The sequence below is a fragment of the Brachyhypopomus gauderio genome, chromosome 12 (assembly GCF_052324685.1).
Source record: "Brachyhypopomus gauderio isolate BG-103 chromosome 12, BGAUD_0.2, whole genome shotgun sequence".
Taxonomy (NCBI): Eukaryota; Metazoa; Chordata; class Actinopteri; order Gymnotiformes; family Hypopomidae; genus Brachyhypopomus; species Brachyhypopomus gauderio.
Genome location: NC_135222.1, coordinates 6,822,860 through 6,840,187, shown reverse-complemented (window position 1 = coordinate 6,840,187; position 17,328 = coordinate 6,822,860). Strand labels below are relative to the sequence as shown.

The following is a 17,328-nucleotide window of genomic DNA, read 5'->3' as shown; positions in this document are numbered from 1 at the left end:
GCAAAGGTGCAACTCCAAAAAACGGATATTTGTGGAGACATGCGCCACCTAGTGGCAGATCTGTAGAAGCTTTTGTGTGACTAGAGGAAGGGGCGTTGTTTTAATTTGTGGTATGTCGGGGTTAAGGAGCGAAGAAGCAGCAATGGGCATTTTGCCTTTTTTTTGCATTTCTACCATATTTCTAATCAGGCACCTAAATGAGCCCACACCTGCTTAGACGTTCAGTAACTGGTCACAAATAGTCTTATCTACCATCTGCAAATTAACAAGACATTTTTAGTATGTTGAATGCTATTTAGTTGTTTTTCCCGAAATACTATACACCAGGGGTGCCCACAGTTTTCAGCTTGCGAGCTACTTATAAGATGACCAAGTCAGAAAGATCTACCGGGGTGGCGGCGAACGTAATTTGTTGAGGGGGGGGGGGGGTGCCGAACGTAATATGTTGAGCGGGGGGGGGGGGGGGGGGGTGGCGTGAATGTCAATCAAAATACAACCGTCAGTGCAGATGTGCGATTCATCTACTACTATTTTATGTGACGCGATCTACGCACATTCCTTCGCGATCGACCGACACTTCCTTCGCGATCGACCGGTCGATCGCGATCGACGTAATGAGCACCCCTGCCCACTAAATAGTTTAATAAGAAACACACACAAACACAACACACATACAAAACTCACAAATGAACTAATTAACCTGTGATCTTATTGTGCACTATATGCATCTAGTCATACAGTTTAGGTTAAATATTTCTAATTAGTAGGAATACAAAACCACAAAGTATAATATTTGCTCTGTGAATCATATAGACCACTATGACACCATTTAAATCAATCGTATTGACACTTTTAAACCATTTTAATGAATGCTCTAATGTAACTTAATGTCTGCATGCCATTTTATGAGATAACAGTTTAGCTTATAGAAAACACAATGGTTTCCTTGTCAACCAGCAATGTGGCGTGCTCTTGCACTAGTGAGTTCACAGCTGTGAGGTATAAAAGATGAGACACAACCATGTGCAGCGTGGTGGGTTCCTGCTGAGGCCAGCTCTTCCAAAGGCCCTCCCACGAGCTGCAGGACAGGCCTTCTTCTCTGGTTGACATTTGAGCAGTGTGCATTCCAAAGAAATCTCACCCTACTTGCCAGAATGACAAGGCTAGTAAATAAACAAGCCGACAACCACCCCCCCCCCCCCCCCCCCCCCCCCCCCCAGTGAATCAGTGGTGACTGAATAGTGGCACCTTCTTATTCACTATCACACTCCAAATGCCTCATTTGAGAACCTGACTAAAATGGTTCAGGGTAATTTGAACTGGTACTGGGTAAAATAAGAGACCTAGTTGAGAAAACACTGAAGCATTAATGTTTAGGTGAGCAAGCACCACAGTTAATTTGTTTCTCTCTCTCTCTCTCTCTCTCTCTCTCTCTCTCTCTCTCTCTCTCTCTCTCTCCCCTGACTGGTCCTGACCTCTTCCTCCTACAGTCAGCGCCTCTGCGGATTCTTCAACTGCTCACACACACAGGCCTGAGCTAGCCTGTTAGTTGCCGTGGTAACTTGACATGTTTCCATTTTACTCTGATCAATGAAAATGTTAGCGAAGCCTGGAGAGCATGTTAGGGTGTGTGTGTGTGTGTGTGTGTTGGGGGTAAGGGGGAAGGTGTTCCAGACAGCCCAACTGAGGACAGCACAGCTTCCAACTCAGTCTGATTTAGATATTATATATACACATACACAATTATATATACACATACACAATTATATAATACATACATGCATACATTTTCATGTGGTTCTTGTTCCTGATGTTGTTGATATATATATATATATATATATAATCATATATATGTATACACACACACACACACACACAGTATACAATATACACAGTACATGTCACCACTTAGTGTACAGAAGGATGTCTAAGCTCTTTTTGAGCTCTTGTATGCCTTAACTATATAAATATAATGCTACTGTCCAAATAACTGAGCAGACAATTTTCCGAGTACATTCAGACCCCTAAAATTGGGGAACTACGTATAAAACACTTCCGACTTTGGGGACATACATTATACGCCCTTTGACAGCTGAAAGAGAGACAGCTATGCCTTCACTGTTTGCAGAGCAAACATCACATCGCAAATTGTGCATCCATTTACTTATGTACTGCATTTGATATGTTTTAGGTGACCTGTGATTGCATGGGGCGGTCATGAATAATATAGACTTTCTAGTGTGTATATTCTGCTGAGTATGTTTTTATGACGGAGGGAGGAGGGTTGACGATGCTTTCAGCTCTGACCTTGGGGCGCACACGAGATGACTCACAGGCTACACGGAGTCTTGACAAGCAAGAGAGGGGGAGAAATAAAAAGAGAGCAGGACAGAACGATAGAGAGGGATTTTCTACCTTCTGTTATAGTGCAGGAAACTGGAGGAGCTGTAGACATTGTCAGGCAGCCAAATAATATCCAAATGTATTGTATCATGCATATATATATATATATATATATATATATATATATATATATATATATATATATATATATATATATATATATATATATATATATATTTATATTAGGTCTCCCAGACCCAGGCCAAGAGCTTTGGTTAAAATTCACATTAAACATCAAAAAGACAAAGTGACCATGGTTTCAGACAGGCTGCTTTTACATATTTATAAATGTCATGGGTTTTTCCATGCATAACGTTCTCTAAAGGTTATGCAGAATGGTGCAAAAAACACAATATCCACCGAGCATCATCTCTGTGGACGGCAACGCTCTGATGAGCGAGGTCAGGGGAGAGCTGTGTTGACAGAAATGCCATGATTAGCTCAAATAAGCACCCTATACTACCATAATGAGCAGAGCGTCTCACAACCTACAACATGTAGAACACTGGGGTTGATGTTAATAGCTAACAGATATTTTTTTAATGTGCTTAAAAATAGTGTTTTTAACTATCAATAGGTTGCACCACACCCAGGGCAGCAGCTTGCTATGCAGGACCATGCTTTAATGTTGAGACAAATCCTTACTGAAAACACTGATCTGAGATGTAGACATAAGGTGCCACTCATCGGTCAATCCCCCAACTCATAAATATTGAAAATGGTACGATGACATTTTTAATTACTATGTCACATACTACTACAGCCTTTGAAGATCAGAACCACATGCGAGAGGATGACAGGCACCAGGAAACGTTTTTTGTATAATAAAGGGGTCCTGGTTTTAATTAAAGCTCTTTATAAATTGATCAGGGTAGAAAACTAGGTGTGAAAAAAGAATGCAAACAATCCACAAGCTCGCGCCATTCTAGCTACAGACACAGCTGCGGACATCAGAAACGTACAGCAAAACAACTGGCTTTTAATCCATGTTAAAATGCTTTTATTCGAGTAATGAAAGATAATCTGCTATAGTAACAGATGTGCCAAGAGACCAGATAAAAATTGTTGTAAAAATGAAATGTTAGGCCCTTTTGGGATATTTGTAATGATTATGAAGCACAGATATGCAAAGTTTGATATGAAAAATCTTCTTTGAATAGTGATTGATGACTCGGCCTTTGTAGTCCAATTGGATCTCGACGCTTTGCTGCGCTTCCTTTACAACAGATGTGTGACTGCGGCTCGTTCAGCCTGAGGTCTGATGTAGCCCTGCCTGGCATCGGGATTCAGGGTAATGAAATGGATCGAACCACTATTTGATTGTGATCTTAAAGCTCCTCCTCCTCCCTTCCCTCGCGTGTTTCTCATTAAAGTGATGAATGGCAGATACTCGCTGCTCGCCCCCGGTCACCATGGCAACAGCTAGAGCCCGTGTAGGCTTGAAGAAGGAGATAAATAAAATGAAAAGTATATGATGGGCCCACGCGTGGCTGCGGCGGATAGAGTGGGCGTCGGTAAAGCGCGGAGCACCGTAGGAGGGATGCCAGGTGTGGTCGTAACGAGGTCCGGTACCAGCGCAGCTAAAGCAGCACTTTGCTTCAAGCCCTTGACAAAACGCATAGAACGGTGCAAGGCCCGAGATCACAGCTATTTTAATTGATTGTGCACAAGACTCCTGATACACATTAGTGCTCTCTACAGTTTTATTACTAAGGGGTATTTCTAGCTTTGCCGTCACTGTTTTGTACATTTCTTACAAACACCTCATGCGTATCAGGATTAAACTTTAAATGATGTGTGACAAGCATCTTTGTCAATTACCATAGCAGGTAACACACCATAAAGACAATTAAGAAATGTTTCTCTAGCCTAATCTCGCAGAAGATTCTCGTTTTGCTGAAATTAAACAGAAACACAGCCCTCTGAAAAGAGAAATGATGGCTGTGCTCTGAGTAGGTTACTAAATACTGTATACTGCTTCCTGCTTTCGATATAAAATGTGTGCTGCATATTGGTCCACATAGTAATATGCAGAAATGCAGAAGAGTATCCATTACGCAACAAATGCAAAACACACTACACGCTCACGTGAACGGATGAAGGTTCCGCCCACGTCAAAGACCTTCTGCCAGGGTTGCATGCTGGAATGCAGTACACCACAAAGATAGCGCTGGTCACAAACTGGAGTATTTGGCGGAAGTAGTTCGACACCTGAGAATCTTTCACATACTGGAAAAGTTTACTTTGGCCTCTCACTGCATACGGCATAGTGATCTGGGGCCCAATCAGTACGCGAGTAGTATGTAGTAGAGGCTATTTCGAACACAGCACAGCCCACAAGGCGTGGGACCATCTATCTTTAACAACAAGCACCTGGTCCATTGCCGTGGCAACAGTAGGTCTATAATTAAGCAGCAGGCGTGAGGTCTGCTGCTGTGCTTGAGGTGTGATGTGTGTCCCATGTAGCTGCCTGTCCACTCTGTTTCACTGCATCTCCCTGTCCACCTGCTTTGGTCTTTGATTCATCTATTTGTCTAATTATTTTCCTTATAAAATTATTGCTAATTTGGAAAAACATTTTTTAAGTCCATAAAATTGCAGGAAATGTGATAGAATTGTAATATACGAAGAAAAAATATACATTTTTCTATTTCATAAATGTTCCTTTGTGTGTGCTTATGATATAATTGGTTGAAATATGAGATATGTAGTCATGTCAACTCCTTATAGCCATATCACCTCACAAATAAAAATGGCTAAATAAATAAATAAATTGGACTGAAGTCTTAATAAAAAGTGTGGTCTGCATTGAAACTGAAGTCAGGTTTGATGAGAAAATAACTATGCTATTAAAGCTACTTTTGTACAGGACAAAATCTGTGAACGTGAAAATGTATTTTGTGTTGGCAATTCTCTGGGGTCTTGTTGTCATGGAAATTTGAATTCCAGGGCTCTGTCAGGGTTCTTGGGCCGAGTGCACTGCACGTTCTGGCCTCGAGCAGCTATTGCCCTGGTCTCCGTCAGGCTGCTGTACACCCAGGACTGGCTTTGCAAATCAACACTTTACAAGTATATTTGTCAAGGACCCTGTGAAAGCAATGAAAATGACTGCAATTCTTTGCACTGAGCACTTAAATGATTACAACAATCAAACTGATTGTTACGAAATAGAACCGGGATGGGGTTATTCGCGGACTTGTCATTCAGACACGGCAAACCCCCCTGTGACAAAGTAACAACCATGACATTTACATAGTTGTTCAATCAGCACTCGGGTTCTTGATTTGTATGTCAATCACAGCTCCCAAACTGTAAAAAAAATGGTACCCACATACAAGTGTATATCTTCATACCACGACACAAACGGTAATTGTCCTGTCAACATGATTTACAAGGGTAGCGTTTATTGCATTACACTGCATTTTTTTTTTTTTGCATGACTGAATCAGTACTCCAAGATGTCTAGGATGATCATCACCACCAGATAAGGTTGACCAATCAGAAGCAGTGATCTGAGACTAGCAATGAATCTTCAGAGCAAGCTATGTCATACATTCAGTGCTCCGCATTGGTCACACAATAGAATAACAGTTACTGATAGGCTAACAAATTTTAATTCATCACTGTAACACAGCTGAACTTCCAACTTGACAACCACTTATATAACATGCAGTAGTCTATTGGCACAAGCCACAGGCTTCCCCACATGGCTGAAATAGGCGAGACATGTAGACAGCAAATGCTGTAAACGACCTGGCTCAATAGTTATCCCAGTCTTATTACAAGAACCTATGACCATAAATCACCTGCCACCTGAGACACTTTCCTGTGCTTTGCTGAGAAGTGCTGAGAAAAATGCAGTCCTTAATTCAAAACACAATAAAAACGTACTTCATTAAAGATATTTTTTTTTTATGTAAACTGATATTAAGAGGTACTGTCTTTTTATAGGGGAATGTAGCTCATTCTTACATGTGGAAACTTCAGGATCAGTGATCCTTTCTTCAGTCCTGTTCCAAATGCTGTGGAAAAATTTCAAAAAACTTGCATCAGAAAAAATCTACAGAAATCTCAGAAATTCTGTAATTCTGGAAATCTCCGTTTCATTCTAAAGCACTATTTTTAAACATGCTCACCATTGAGTCAAAACAGAATTTTAGCATTCTTAAGACTACAACCAATTCACACCATAGGTTTTCCAGTGAGGTCCAACTTTAGTAAAATCAATGTATGAAGTGTATGAATGTGAGTATTCCCCTTTAAAGGTGTACGTCACTCAAGGATGCTAAGATTGTTAGCATAAATGAAAAGTATTAAGAGCAAGTTAGCATTTGGAAAAAATATCATGCCACAATATTTAATCCGCTCTTGGCGGAGTTAGCATTTTTGAGTGATGCATTTCTTTAAACAAAGAAATCCATTTCTCTCCATGAGAAGAAGTTCAATTCAAACTCTATTCAGTTTCTTCTTAAAGTATTAATATCCCAAAGGCAATATATTCTACAACAGTACCATACTAAAACACACACATGAAATCCACTTGACATCATAGGCACACACAAATTAAAATCATGTGTTAACAGAGAAATAACAGAATAGCCAATTCCACATTTTACATTCTGCCTTTCATAATGTTGTTAACTGAAAATCGGAGATAAATACAGTACACAGGTATACATGTCAGTCGTTGGGTTTTTGGTGGTGTTGGTTTGCACTCCAGTCTTGGAGAGATGCAATGAAGACCATTGTGCTTGTCAGGTTGTCTGATTCTCTATTTTTCCTTTAGAGTGTGCAGATGAATGACATCTACCCAGGTATTTCCCCTCACTAGCAAACCGAGTCATCAAAACCAAATAAATGTACAAAATGATTTCCAGTCTGCGTGATGCATAGTGAGATATGTGGACCCCAGCATCTCCATTGGTGCTCTTCGCAGCCCTGATGAATGCTGCATCACTCTTTAAAGCGCTGGCCACTTTTCAGCTTTCTGTAGAAGTTATCCTGCTCGTTTTGGCTCTGAGTGCTCTCATGATCTAAGAACACCAGGGGGGTCTTGCGGCGTAGGCTCCGCCCCTCCACGATGTGATCCAGGTGGGGGATCTGTGGAGGCTGGGGGGTCTGAGGGGGGTGTAGGGACTCGTGGTCCGCCTCACTGGTCGAAGAGCACGGCGAGCTGTTCCTGACCTGACGGTAACCTCTGGAGCCCTCGCGGTTCAGGTCGTTGAGTTCGTACGTCCCGGACGAGCCCCCGTTTGAGGACCCCCTCCACTCCCAGGGGTTTGCAGGGTTGGAGACCATGTGGACCACAGGATGGTGTGGTGCGTGGGCGTCCACCGTGACAATGCTGGAGCAGCTGTCGCGCTCTGACGGAGGACGATAAGGGGGCGACTCGGCACCCGTGACGGAGGAGGCGGCGGAGGAGGACGAGGCCTCGGAGGACTTGGGGGTCCCACTCAGGAGGCCCTGCTGCTTGGACATGGCAATGACCTGCATAATTCGAGGCTGGTTCCCGGTCCTGAGGGCGACGGGAATGTTGGCCGCACTCTTCTCTGTGATAGACAGCCATTTGGCGCGGGTGCTGGCACTTTTGGGCGATACCGGCGGAGGGACCGACGGCTGTCCCGGTGGCCTCGGAGGCATCACCGCCCTGGCGCCAGTGGGCGGATTGGCCGGCCTGGCAGGCTGTGGTGTCGCAGCACGGAGCGGCGAGGGGCTGCTCTCCTCCTCGGTGGTGTCCTCGCCCGTGTCGGAGCCTTCCTTGCTGTCCTCCTCACTCTGCAGGCTGGCACTGCGCATCTCCATCGACTTCTGCTTCCACTCCGAGACCAGCAGCTGAGAGCGCATGGGGTCCACGGGCACGGGCACCGTCACCAGCCGCCTCGTCGGCTCCTCGGGGCCCCCAGTCGTGGCGCGTGGTAAAGTGTTACTGAAAGTCACCATGGTCTCTTTACCCATGGGGCTGCGGGCGGCGAGGAGCTCCACGTCTACGCTGGCCCTCTTCAGGCTGCCCAAGGAAGCTTTCTCTCTCTGCAAGGGCTGATTCAGCGTATCCAGGGAGGCCGGTGACGTGATCTCCTCGTTGCTCTCAGAGGCGTGGCCTTTGTTGTAGACTGAGTCGTGGCCACGCTGGGTCAGAGCTCTCAGAGCATCCTTCGGAGGGGGAGCGGCAGGGAGGGGGGGCGTGTCCTCTGCTGGTCTGAAATTAGCGACGGCATGGAACGCCTGCAGCAAATCAGAGCAGACTCGGGTAAGACTTAGAACACCAACTTCTAACGAACACATGAAATAGATTAGTGCCATTTTTGTTATTATCCTACAGGTGAATGCACATTAACAAAACTCATACCTCCTGTTGCCAGTTCTATTATCTTCTCATTTATCTAGGAAATGTAAGTGTGTACAAACTCTGAAAGCGTTGACTAGCTTGTCTCAGATTAGACAGGTGTTCCTGTTCTGCTGATTTGGGCCAATGCAAGCGGAATAAAGAGATAAATGCCATGAGAAATTGTCAGATATTTGAGTGGTCACAAAGGATTTTGGAGCCTCATTAATTACAGCATTTCCATAGTTTGACAGTCTTGTTCGAGGAGGGAATCAAAGAGAGGAAGAGAAAAAGTAATGATATGAAAAAGATTTAAGCTGGTCCCTGCAGGCCCAGACTCCCTTTGCTTGGATCCGACACTTTGGAAAATGGAGATATACTTTGCCTGTGAGGTTTGTCACTTTGCCTGCCCTTGGGGGGGGTAAAACCGATGCTGAATTCATTCGGGGTCGCGGTGACGGAAAGCCACGGGGCTCACCAGGTATGCAGCGATGCCAGCGCCAATGCAGAAGCCCACGTAGACGTCGACGGGGTGACTGCGGTACTGCGTGATCTGGGTGAGGCCCGTCAGGGCGGCGGCGATGGCGAAGGCGAACACCAGCACGGGCTTCAGCAGTTTGGTGCTGTCTGATATGGTGGAGTTGAAATACATCTAGAGGAACGGAGGACACAGCAGATGGCGCAGAGCGGCTCGCACAAACTGCCATCAATTGCCTGCCAGTCTGATTTTTCCCTCCGCGCAGGCTGATAAACGGGGAGTGACTGGCTCATCTAAACCTCCCGCACAACGCAACGCTTCCCGCAACCTGTCAGATACTTTGGAACATGAAGATGTTAATATGAACATTATGCTTCCTCTTAAATGGTTAGAAGAAAGAGTAACTATAAAAACTGTACGTGCAAAAACAGAGTACTTAATGCTTTGGCCTATAGTATCTATAGTAAATGTAATGTTTATTACATTAAATGTAATGTAATGCCTTTATTAGTCGCACTAATAGCTTTGCTAAATGGGGAACCAGCTTTTGCTTTTCTCACACACCCAGCAGACACACATTCACGCTGAGAGGGAGAGACTTACTGAAATATAAACAGCTGCAAATGAAGAAAGAGTTGCATGCTGGGAGGGAAAGGTTTTCCTGCCACAAGGAAAACAAATGCCCAGAGTAAGATAAAATTAGGGGAAACAAACAAAAACACAAACAAAAACAGGCTGGATTACAGAGGAATAGATTAAACAACCAAATGCAAAAATAAAGCCAATTCAAACTTCACTTAGGTTAAGGATTTTTGTCAGTGGGAAACACTAATCTAGATTGGCTGCCAGAGTTTGGGATTACCTGGCAGATAGGATGGCATGCTGGTCCTGGCCGGAGCAAATGTCTTTAGTGATGTAGGGGTTCTTCTCACAGGACACCCCAGGGAGGGTGTAATTGGGTTTGCACACAGTCAGGAAGAAAGGTGCGTGGTAGCCGGTGGCGATTTGGATGACATCGGTGACCAGTGCAGTGGCACAAAGCCCGAACACATGAACTCCTGAAGAGACGATAATGCGGCAAATCAGAGAGGAAGCAACATGCTAACAATGGAACACGTGTAAACGATGCGAATTTGTGAAGGGTGAGTGAAACCAGATTTATGCAAACGTGAAATGTGCATTATACATTTCGTATTATAAAACTGAATTATAATAAATAAAATAATAATAAAAAAAATAATAAAAACTGAGCTTCTACACCAGCTCAGACCCAAGGTCCAACATGCAATGGACCCTCTGCAGTTTGCCTATAGAGAAAAAGTGGGGGTGGAGGATGCCGTACTGTACTTTCTCCACCGGACCCACTCTCACCTGGACAGGGGGGGCAGTGCTGTGAGAGTCATGTTTTTTGACTTCTCCAGCGCCTTCAATACCATACAGCCCCTCCTACTAAGAGACAAGCTGGTGAGGATGAAGGTGGATCCGCACCTAGTCTCCTGGATCACCGACTACCTCACTGGCAGACCTCAGTACGTCAGGCTGAAGGACTGTACATCTGAGACTGTGGTCAGCAGCACAGGAGCTCCACAGGGGACTGTACTCTCTCCATTCCTCTTCACACTCTACACCTCAGACTTTCAGTACAACTCTGAGACGTGCCACATGCAGAAGTTTTCGGATGATACTGCCATTGTGGCCTGTGTACGAGGAGGACAGGAGGAGGAGTACAGACACCTTGTGGGTGACTTTGCAGCATGGTGCAACAGGAACAACCTGCTGCTAAACACCTCCAAGACCAAGGAGATGGTGGTGGACTTCCGCAGGACCAGACCACCCACACAGCCTGTCTCTATTGAGGGGGTTGATGTGGAGACGGTGAAGACCTACAGGTATCTCGGTCTACACCTGGATGATAGGCTGGACTGGTCTACCAACACAGACTTCCTGTACAGAAAGGGGCAGAGCCGGCTCTACTTTCTGAGGAGGCTGGGGTCATTCAACATCTGTAGGAAGCTCCTGCAGATGTTCTATCAGACTGTAGTGTCCAGCTGCCTCTTCTACGCTGTGGTGTGCTGGGGAGGGAGCATCAAGAAGAGGGACGAGATGCGATTGGACAAGCTGGTCAGGCGTGCAGGGTCTGTAGTTGGTGTGGAGCTGGACTCTGTGGTTACGGTGGTGGAGAGGAGATCAATGCGCAAACTGCTCTCCATCATGGAGGATGATGGTCACCCACTGCACACCATCATTATGGACCAGAGGAGCAAGTTCAGTGGCAGGTTCCTGTCACAGAGCAGCTCCACAGACAGACTCAGAAAATCATTTGTCCCGAGAGCGATTAGACTCTTCAACTCCTCCCAGTGGAGTCGGAAGAGGGAGGGGGACAGATGACACTCCATCATGGTCACTTCGACACTTTGTCACTTTTACACTTTTATACTTCGACACTTTGACACTTCTAAGCACATGCCATTTATTTGCACTACTGGTCATTGCACATTTTTTTCCAGTTTTACCAATCTGGTCGGGATACTGGATAATTGTACACTTGTATTGTATAGTCTTTGTATTGTTTGTGAATGTCATATACGTTTTTGTGAAATTGCTGTGTGTCTCCTTAACTGTTTGGTGTAACTGCTACTGGCTGCTAAATTTCCTTCGGGATCAATAAAGTATGTATCTATCTATCTATCTATCTAATACGAGATTGTGTTAGCGTTGACAAAGTAGTCACTGGTGGGCTAAGAACTAAAGTAATGTTCTAGTGCTCTTTGTCTGGTAATGGTGCTACGTAACCCTGTAGGTGATATCACTATGTCCACTTTGGGTTGCCTTGGGCCCCAAGGAGCTGGTGTGGTCGCTTACCTCTTGCTTTATGCCAGATTCACTCCCGCAGTGAAAAAGTCTGTGCTTCTGCATGACACCCATATTAAAGCTGCAGTACATATGTTTTTGGTTAAAATCTCAAAGTTACGATGCAGTAGAGGAAACAATACCTAAAATACATTAAACATGGTGTCCCTGTACTATCCCTGAAGACTAAATTATGGACATGAAAGAGGTATCAGGTGGTGTTTGGAGGGGGGATTTGCCTTTGGTACACATCCAAAAAGCCAGTCCAGTTTTTATACCCAAGTAGCAGGGGTGTCGCTTACAGTGCAGGTATGAATCGGTGAGGTGCACCGAATTAGTTCTCACTGAACATAGGAGGGTACTTCAAAACAGCAACCCCAGTTGTGTCATGTGTGACGTCACCCGTGGGCAATTAAAAAAGTGCCCTCAAACTCAGGAGAGCCGTGAGAGGAGAGAGAGAGTGACAGAGCTGAGGCTCAAACAGGAATAAACCTAGCATGGCTAGGCAGGTGTGGAACTAACTGTGAAATCAGACAGGAATTCAAGACTGGAGTGAAGTTGGCTTTTTTTTCTTGCTTGAAAGGACAAGATAGTTTAGTGTATGCCTTTCATTATTGGTAACAACATACAGGCACAACCCACAGACTACAGTATTTTGGGGTTGCCAGCTACAGTAGCAGTACCTTCTCCTAGCAACAGTGTCAGCCGTCAGACCAGATACTTAAAATGGCTAACAACAAATCAGGTGCTTAGTATGTGGTAACTGTGTCAGTCACATTAATGTCTTAATTCACATTAATGATCGTCATAATAAACATGTTCACAACATGCAACTAATGCCAAAGAAGTCGATATAACAGCATAGGTTGCCTCCTCGGAAGACATTTCATTCACTTAACCTTGATTGAATTCTCTGTATTAAACAATATATGAGTATGCACATGCAATCATCAGATTAATCTGGTTGTGGGAAGGGTGAGCAACAGTCCAGACTTTAAAACATTTGCTTCTGAGAGTTGTTTTCATTGACCAATTTCCACCATGGATGCTCAAATCCCCACACTTGCATATTGCAGCTTTAATCAGTTCTTCCCATCACACCAGCCATAAAATGGACATAGAATGTTCCAGTTGTGGCCAAGTCCTTAATTGACATCATTTTATGATCATTTTTAAGTTATATACTAGGCTTATACAAGTGATTTGGGGTGGTATAATCATGCTGTAGGGAAAGGAAGATTAATTAGTCCTAGATTTAAAAGTCTCTATCCACATGAGAGGATGCTCAACCCTCAGGAATGAATTTACATTTCAATATGATAATGAGTCAGCACACACTGTCCCAACACACACTGCCAAATAAACGCAACATTGGCTTGAAAAAAGGGCTTCAACATAATTGTGCTGTCAACAACACACGATAGCACTAACTGTGGCCTGTATCACTAACTGTGGCCACTAACTTAGACTGCTTACTGTTGCATTCAACGTATGTACTGAATGTGTTCCTGTGTAAAAAAAAAAAGTCCCGGCTATTAGAACCAGATTCATTATTCATAATTCCCATTGGTGCTATAAAGCAGGATATCATGGCTTGATGTAATATTTTTAGACCAATCTCAAAATTTGAAAATATAAAATGTATATAAGTGATGTATATAAGCAGTGATGTATATAAGTCTCACAGCAACATCCCACGAGCTATAAAAGCCACAATAATGAGTTGTGTGTTGTCAATATGATACAATACTGTAAACTGGCCACATACATCATGGTGTATTTATGAATAAATACAGGAATTAACAAGAAACAAAAGAAGAAGCAGGCGGGGCTGCTTACCAACAAAGCGCACAGTTCTGCGCAGGAAAGAGTTGAAGTTACAGCCCCCGGCATTGATACTGCCCTCATTCCCAGGACGTATCTTCAGCCTGGACTGCATGCAGTACACGATACCCTCTCCAATCATGATCTACACAGGAGACAGCGCCAGACAATCACTCGGACAATGGGCCCGAGCCATTTGATGCTTCACAGGGCTCTTTCTTATAGTCTGTGATTTAACAGGCCTCACACACAGCATGTCAGGGCTTACACACACAAGCCCGGATTTGGCACATGTCCAAGAAATCGGTTTGAATAGGAATGCAGACCTTTGACAAATATGCCCCAAAAGAAAGCTAAACTTTCTGACAGAAATCTAAATATTCTGACATCTCTAACTTGGATCTAACAATTTGTGGACCTAACAATGCTCCTGGAACTTTTGAATCAATGGTTTGGAGTGCTAAGATGCTTGCGGGAGCTCTCTTGTTATATTTTGGCTAAGGTTGTCCAAATTGTAGCATATCTTCCTTGGTTAATGCACGGAACAGCACGTCACACAGCTCCCTCTGCTGGTGGGGTGTGTTTTTGGCACGTGGCGGCGAGCACTCACGGATGCGGCTGGCCCAGCGAAAGCCAGGCTGAGGAGCATCAGCAGAGGGATGAGCTCCTCACCGCTCTCCACGTAGGGCATGCTGAGGGCGCGGTCGTGGCAACGGAAGCCCACCTGCGCGGGCTGCAGCACGTCGGTCAGCTCCAGAAAGTACAGGGACACCATGGACGAGGCCACGATGGGCAGCTGCGATTGAGGAGAGAGAGAGATGTTTCCACGGAGGTGCTCACGGCCATGCCGTTACAGTGTAGTGACCTGGACACTGGAGTTACTCTCCCTTAATGCAACTGTACAAGTCTGGCAGCGTCTTCCTGGCCAGGTCCCAAATTGTTTCGCAATGCAGTGCTTTGTCTTGAAATGACCACCAAAGAGCTGCTGCCAAACCACAGTGTTATTGGAAGGAGAAAAATGACTAATGACATATCATTAAACAGTTCACAGCAGCAGAACACAATAAGAGCTCACCTCTACAAAATAGAAGCAGGGTAATAGTGTTAAGCTGTCTTTGGGGGGTTTCTTCCTGAGCTTTTCTCGTGTGGGCATCATTATGGCTTCTCTCAAACGCTCCCCTGAAGAAGCATTGGTTAATGGTTAATGTTCTGCAAGCTGACGTGAGGTCACATCTTCTCAAAGAGACTCAGGCAGCTAAATCCCCATAGTTCTCCATTTCAATGGGCAGAATTATCCTGTAAAATCTCTTACAGAAACATATGGGTGAAAGGACCAATGACAGAACCCTTTCCAGATGCTCCCCCTCTGTTAAATGAGGAAAAAATAAAAACAATGATCTTGTTGAAGACTTGTTGACAGGAATCCACAGAGATATACACCCTGTTTGCCTGTGGAAAGGTGTATGGGTCATTCCTTCATTTCCTTGTAATTCTGGAAGTGGAAGGCAAGAAGACCAGAATCAGGCAGCATTTCTGCTATTGCATGTTGCGACAGAACAATTGGCTGCTCCCTCAGCTGGACCACTAGTGCCTAAATGAGCTCCTTGGCCCAAAGACATGCACTCGACTTTCAAGTAGAGAGCAAACGAAGCTTGGCTGAACTTAACAGGATGCTTGTTTTCCCATGAAGACAGGCTCTGTTTATCTTGAGAATGCACAAATGCCTTCCAGGCAATGAAATGGCATTCAGAGCTGTCTGAGTTTGTGTGTGTGTGTGTGTGTGTGTGTGTGTGTGTGTGAGTGTGTGTGTGTGTGTGTGTGTGTGTGTGTGTGTGTGTGTGTGTGTGTGTGTGTGTGTGTGTGTGTGTGTGTGTGTGTGTGTGTGTGTGTTTGAGAGGGTGCATGGGTGTTAGGCACTGGGTTACTCCTCAATCAGGCTGATCTTTGCCATCACACGTGCAGCATGACACTGCGGAGCTGCCGATAAAGAGCAATTAAATTAGAACTGCTCTGCTGTCAGTAGGAGCCACTCTTCAGTTAAGGATCTCCTAAAATAAAATGGTCTTAAAATGGACCCTGTGCAAAGGTGATGTTCAGGTAGTTCATGCAGTTCAGAACAATCCAACTGGATAACACTGCGTGTGTCATTTAGGCTCATTTAATTTTGTCTACCTTCTTAGTCTACATTACTGGTAGGGACAGAAATGTCCTGTTAAAATTTGGATCTCTGTGCTTTAAATGAATTTTTGTAAAGATAATGGAGATGGGTGGATGGATGGATGGATGGATGGATGGATGGATGGATGGATGGATACACGGACGGACGGATGGATGGACAAACGAACGGACAGAGTGATTCTCGGATTTATTCTTATCTTAATAATAGCACTCGGGTGTCCATCACACATTCAGTGATCTGTGAACGTGAGAAAATCCGCATTCCGTTGCATGTTATTACCGCAATCCATCAGTAACACAGCAGTCCACTTTTGACAAGACTGATTGATGACAGATGATTGATTAAACGCACACACAAGCAATAAAAACACAGTGATGAGACAACCTGAAAGTAATAATGGATAATAATGAAGAATTAATGCACGACAAAAGACAATTCGAAATAATCCGAATAAATGGTCTAAACAAGCAATATGCGATTAAGTAATACTGTTGTCAAAAACTATAAATGCGCGCTTCACAGATTGTTCACTGTAACCTCACTGCGACAACACCTCACACCATCATTCCAATTGCCTTCGTTTTGCAGTCTATACAGGTAGGAATACATTTTCACTCACCTAATATGAGAAAAATCTATTTCCAATTTTTAATACAGAGATCCTCTGTGATGTTTTTTTCCCAGGTATCTAAACCATACAATAATCTGTCCTTAGTGGGTTCAGCTTGGCATGTACATTCCTCTTTCTGCTCACGTTGCAGCCCGGTCACGCGGCGGTGTAGCTGCTGCCGCCCTCCGCGCGCTACTGAAGAGGCGCCAATCGCGGGGGGTTTTTAAAGTGAATAATATAGTTAACCGAGGTCCCTCGAAGGAGCCTATATCCCAATACCGGAGTTTAATCCGTAGTTTAGAGCCGCTATTTTCCAAATAAATGTCCAAGGACTCAGATAACGGTGATAATGAACAGGAAAATGAATGTGTGTGGGCGATGTGTAAAATAGCGGTTTCTCCCCTCAACCGGAATCACGACGGGTTTAAACGCTGCGCTACAAAATATATATACAATATATAGTTACATGAGCTCAATTCTGTTTATTATATATCATATTCAGCTTCATATAATTTTTGTAAATATAATTCCCAATAGGAAAATCTAGAAACTGTTCCTATGCATATTAGTTGTTACTAGATTAGAAATGACTAGAAACAGGGCCACTGTAATGTAAATACTTGAAGACAGGCAGGGGTAAAGCGGTAGATGTGCGCGGGTTA

The 17,328-nt window shown here is 44.2% G+C and overlaps 1 protein-coding gene across 2 annotated transcripts; it reads right to left on the bottom strand.

Moving 5' to 3' along the window:
- Positions 1-5,787: 5,787 nt before the first annotated feature.
- On the bottom strand, positions 5,788-17,050 carry plppr3b (phospholipid phosphatase related 3b). Of its 2 annotated transcripts, XM_077024747.1 has the most exons (8): positions 16,676-17,050; positions 14,953-15,056; positions 14,488-14,673; positions 13,893-14,022; positions 10,066-10,261; positions 9,807-9,864; positions 9,204-9,377; positions 5,788-8,625 (listed from the first exon to the last, which is right to left on the bottom strand). In XM_077024747.1, the coding sequence occupies exons 2-8, from the start codon at positions 15,031-15,033 to the stop codon at positions 7,357-7,359; spliced, it is 2,094 nt and encodes a 697-aa protein (XP_076880862.1). In that variant the 5' UTR covers positions 15,034-15,056; positions 16,676-17,050; the 3' UTR covers positions 5,788-7,356. The 2 variants fall into 2 exon arrangements, with proteins under 2 accessions (XP_076880862.1, XP_076880863.1); XM_077024748.1 differs by lacking the exon at positions 14,953-15,056.
- Positions 17,051-17,328: the final 278 nt, after the last annotated feature.

Coding starts and splice junctions, on each gene's coding strand:
- plppr3b (XM_077024747.1), bottom strand. CDS start 15,033: ATGATGCCCACACGAGAAAAGCTCAGGAAGAAACCCCCCAAAGACAGC. Junction 14,674..14,952: donor CCTGCTTCTATTTTGTAGAG/GTGAGCTCTTAT, acceptor CCTCAATCGCAG/CTGCCCATCGTGGCCTCGTC. Junction 9,865..10,065: donor CATGCCATCCTATCTGCCAG/GTAATCCCAAAC, acceptor TCCTTGTGGCAG/GAAAACCTTTCCCTCCCAGC.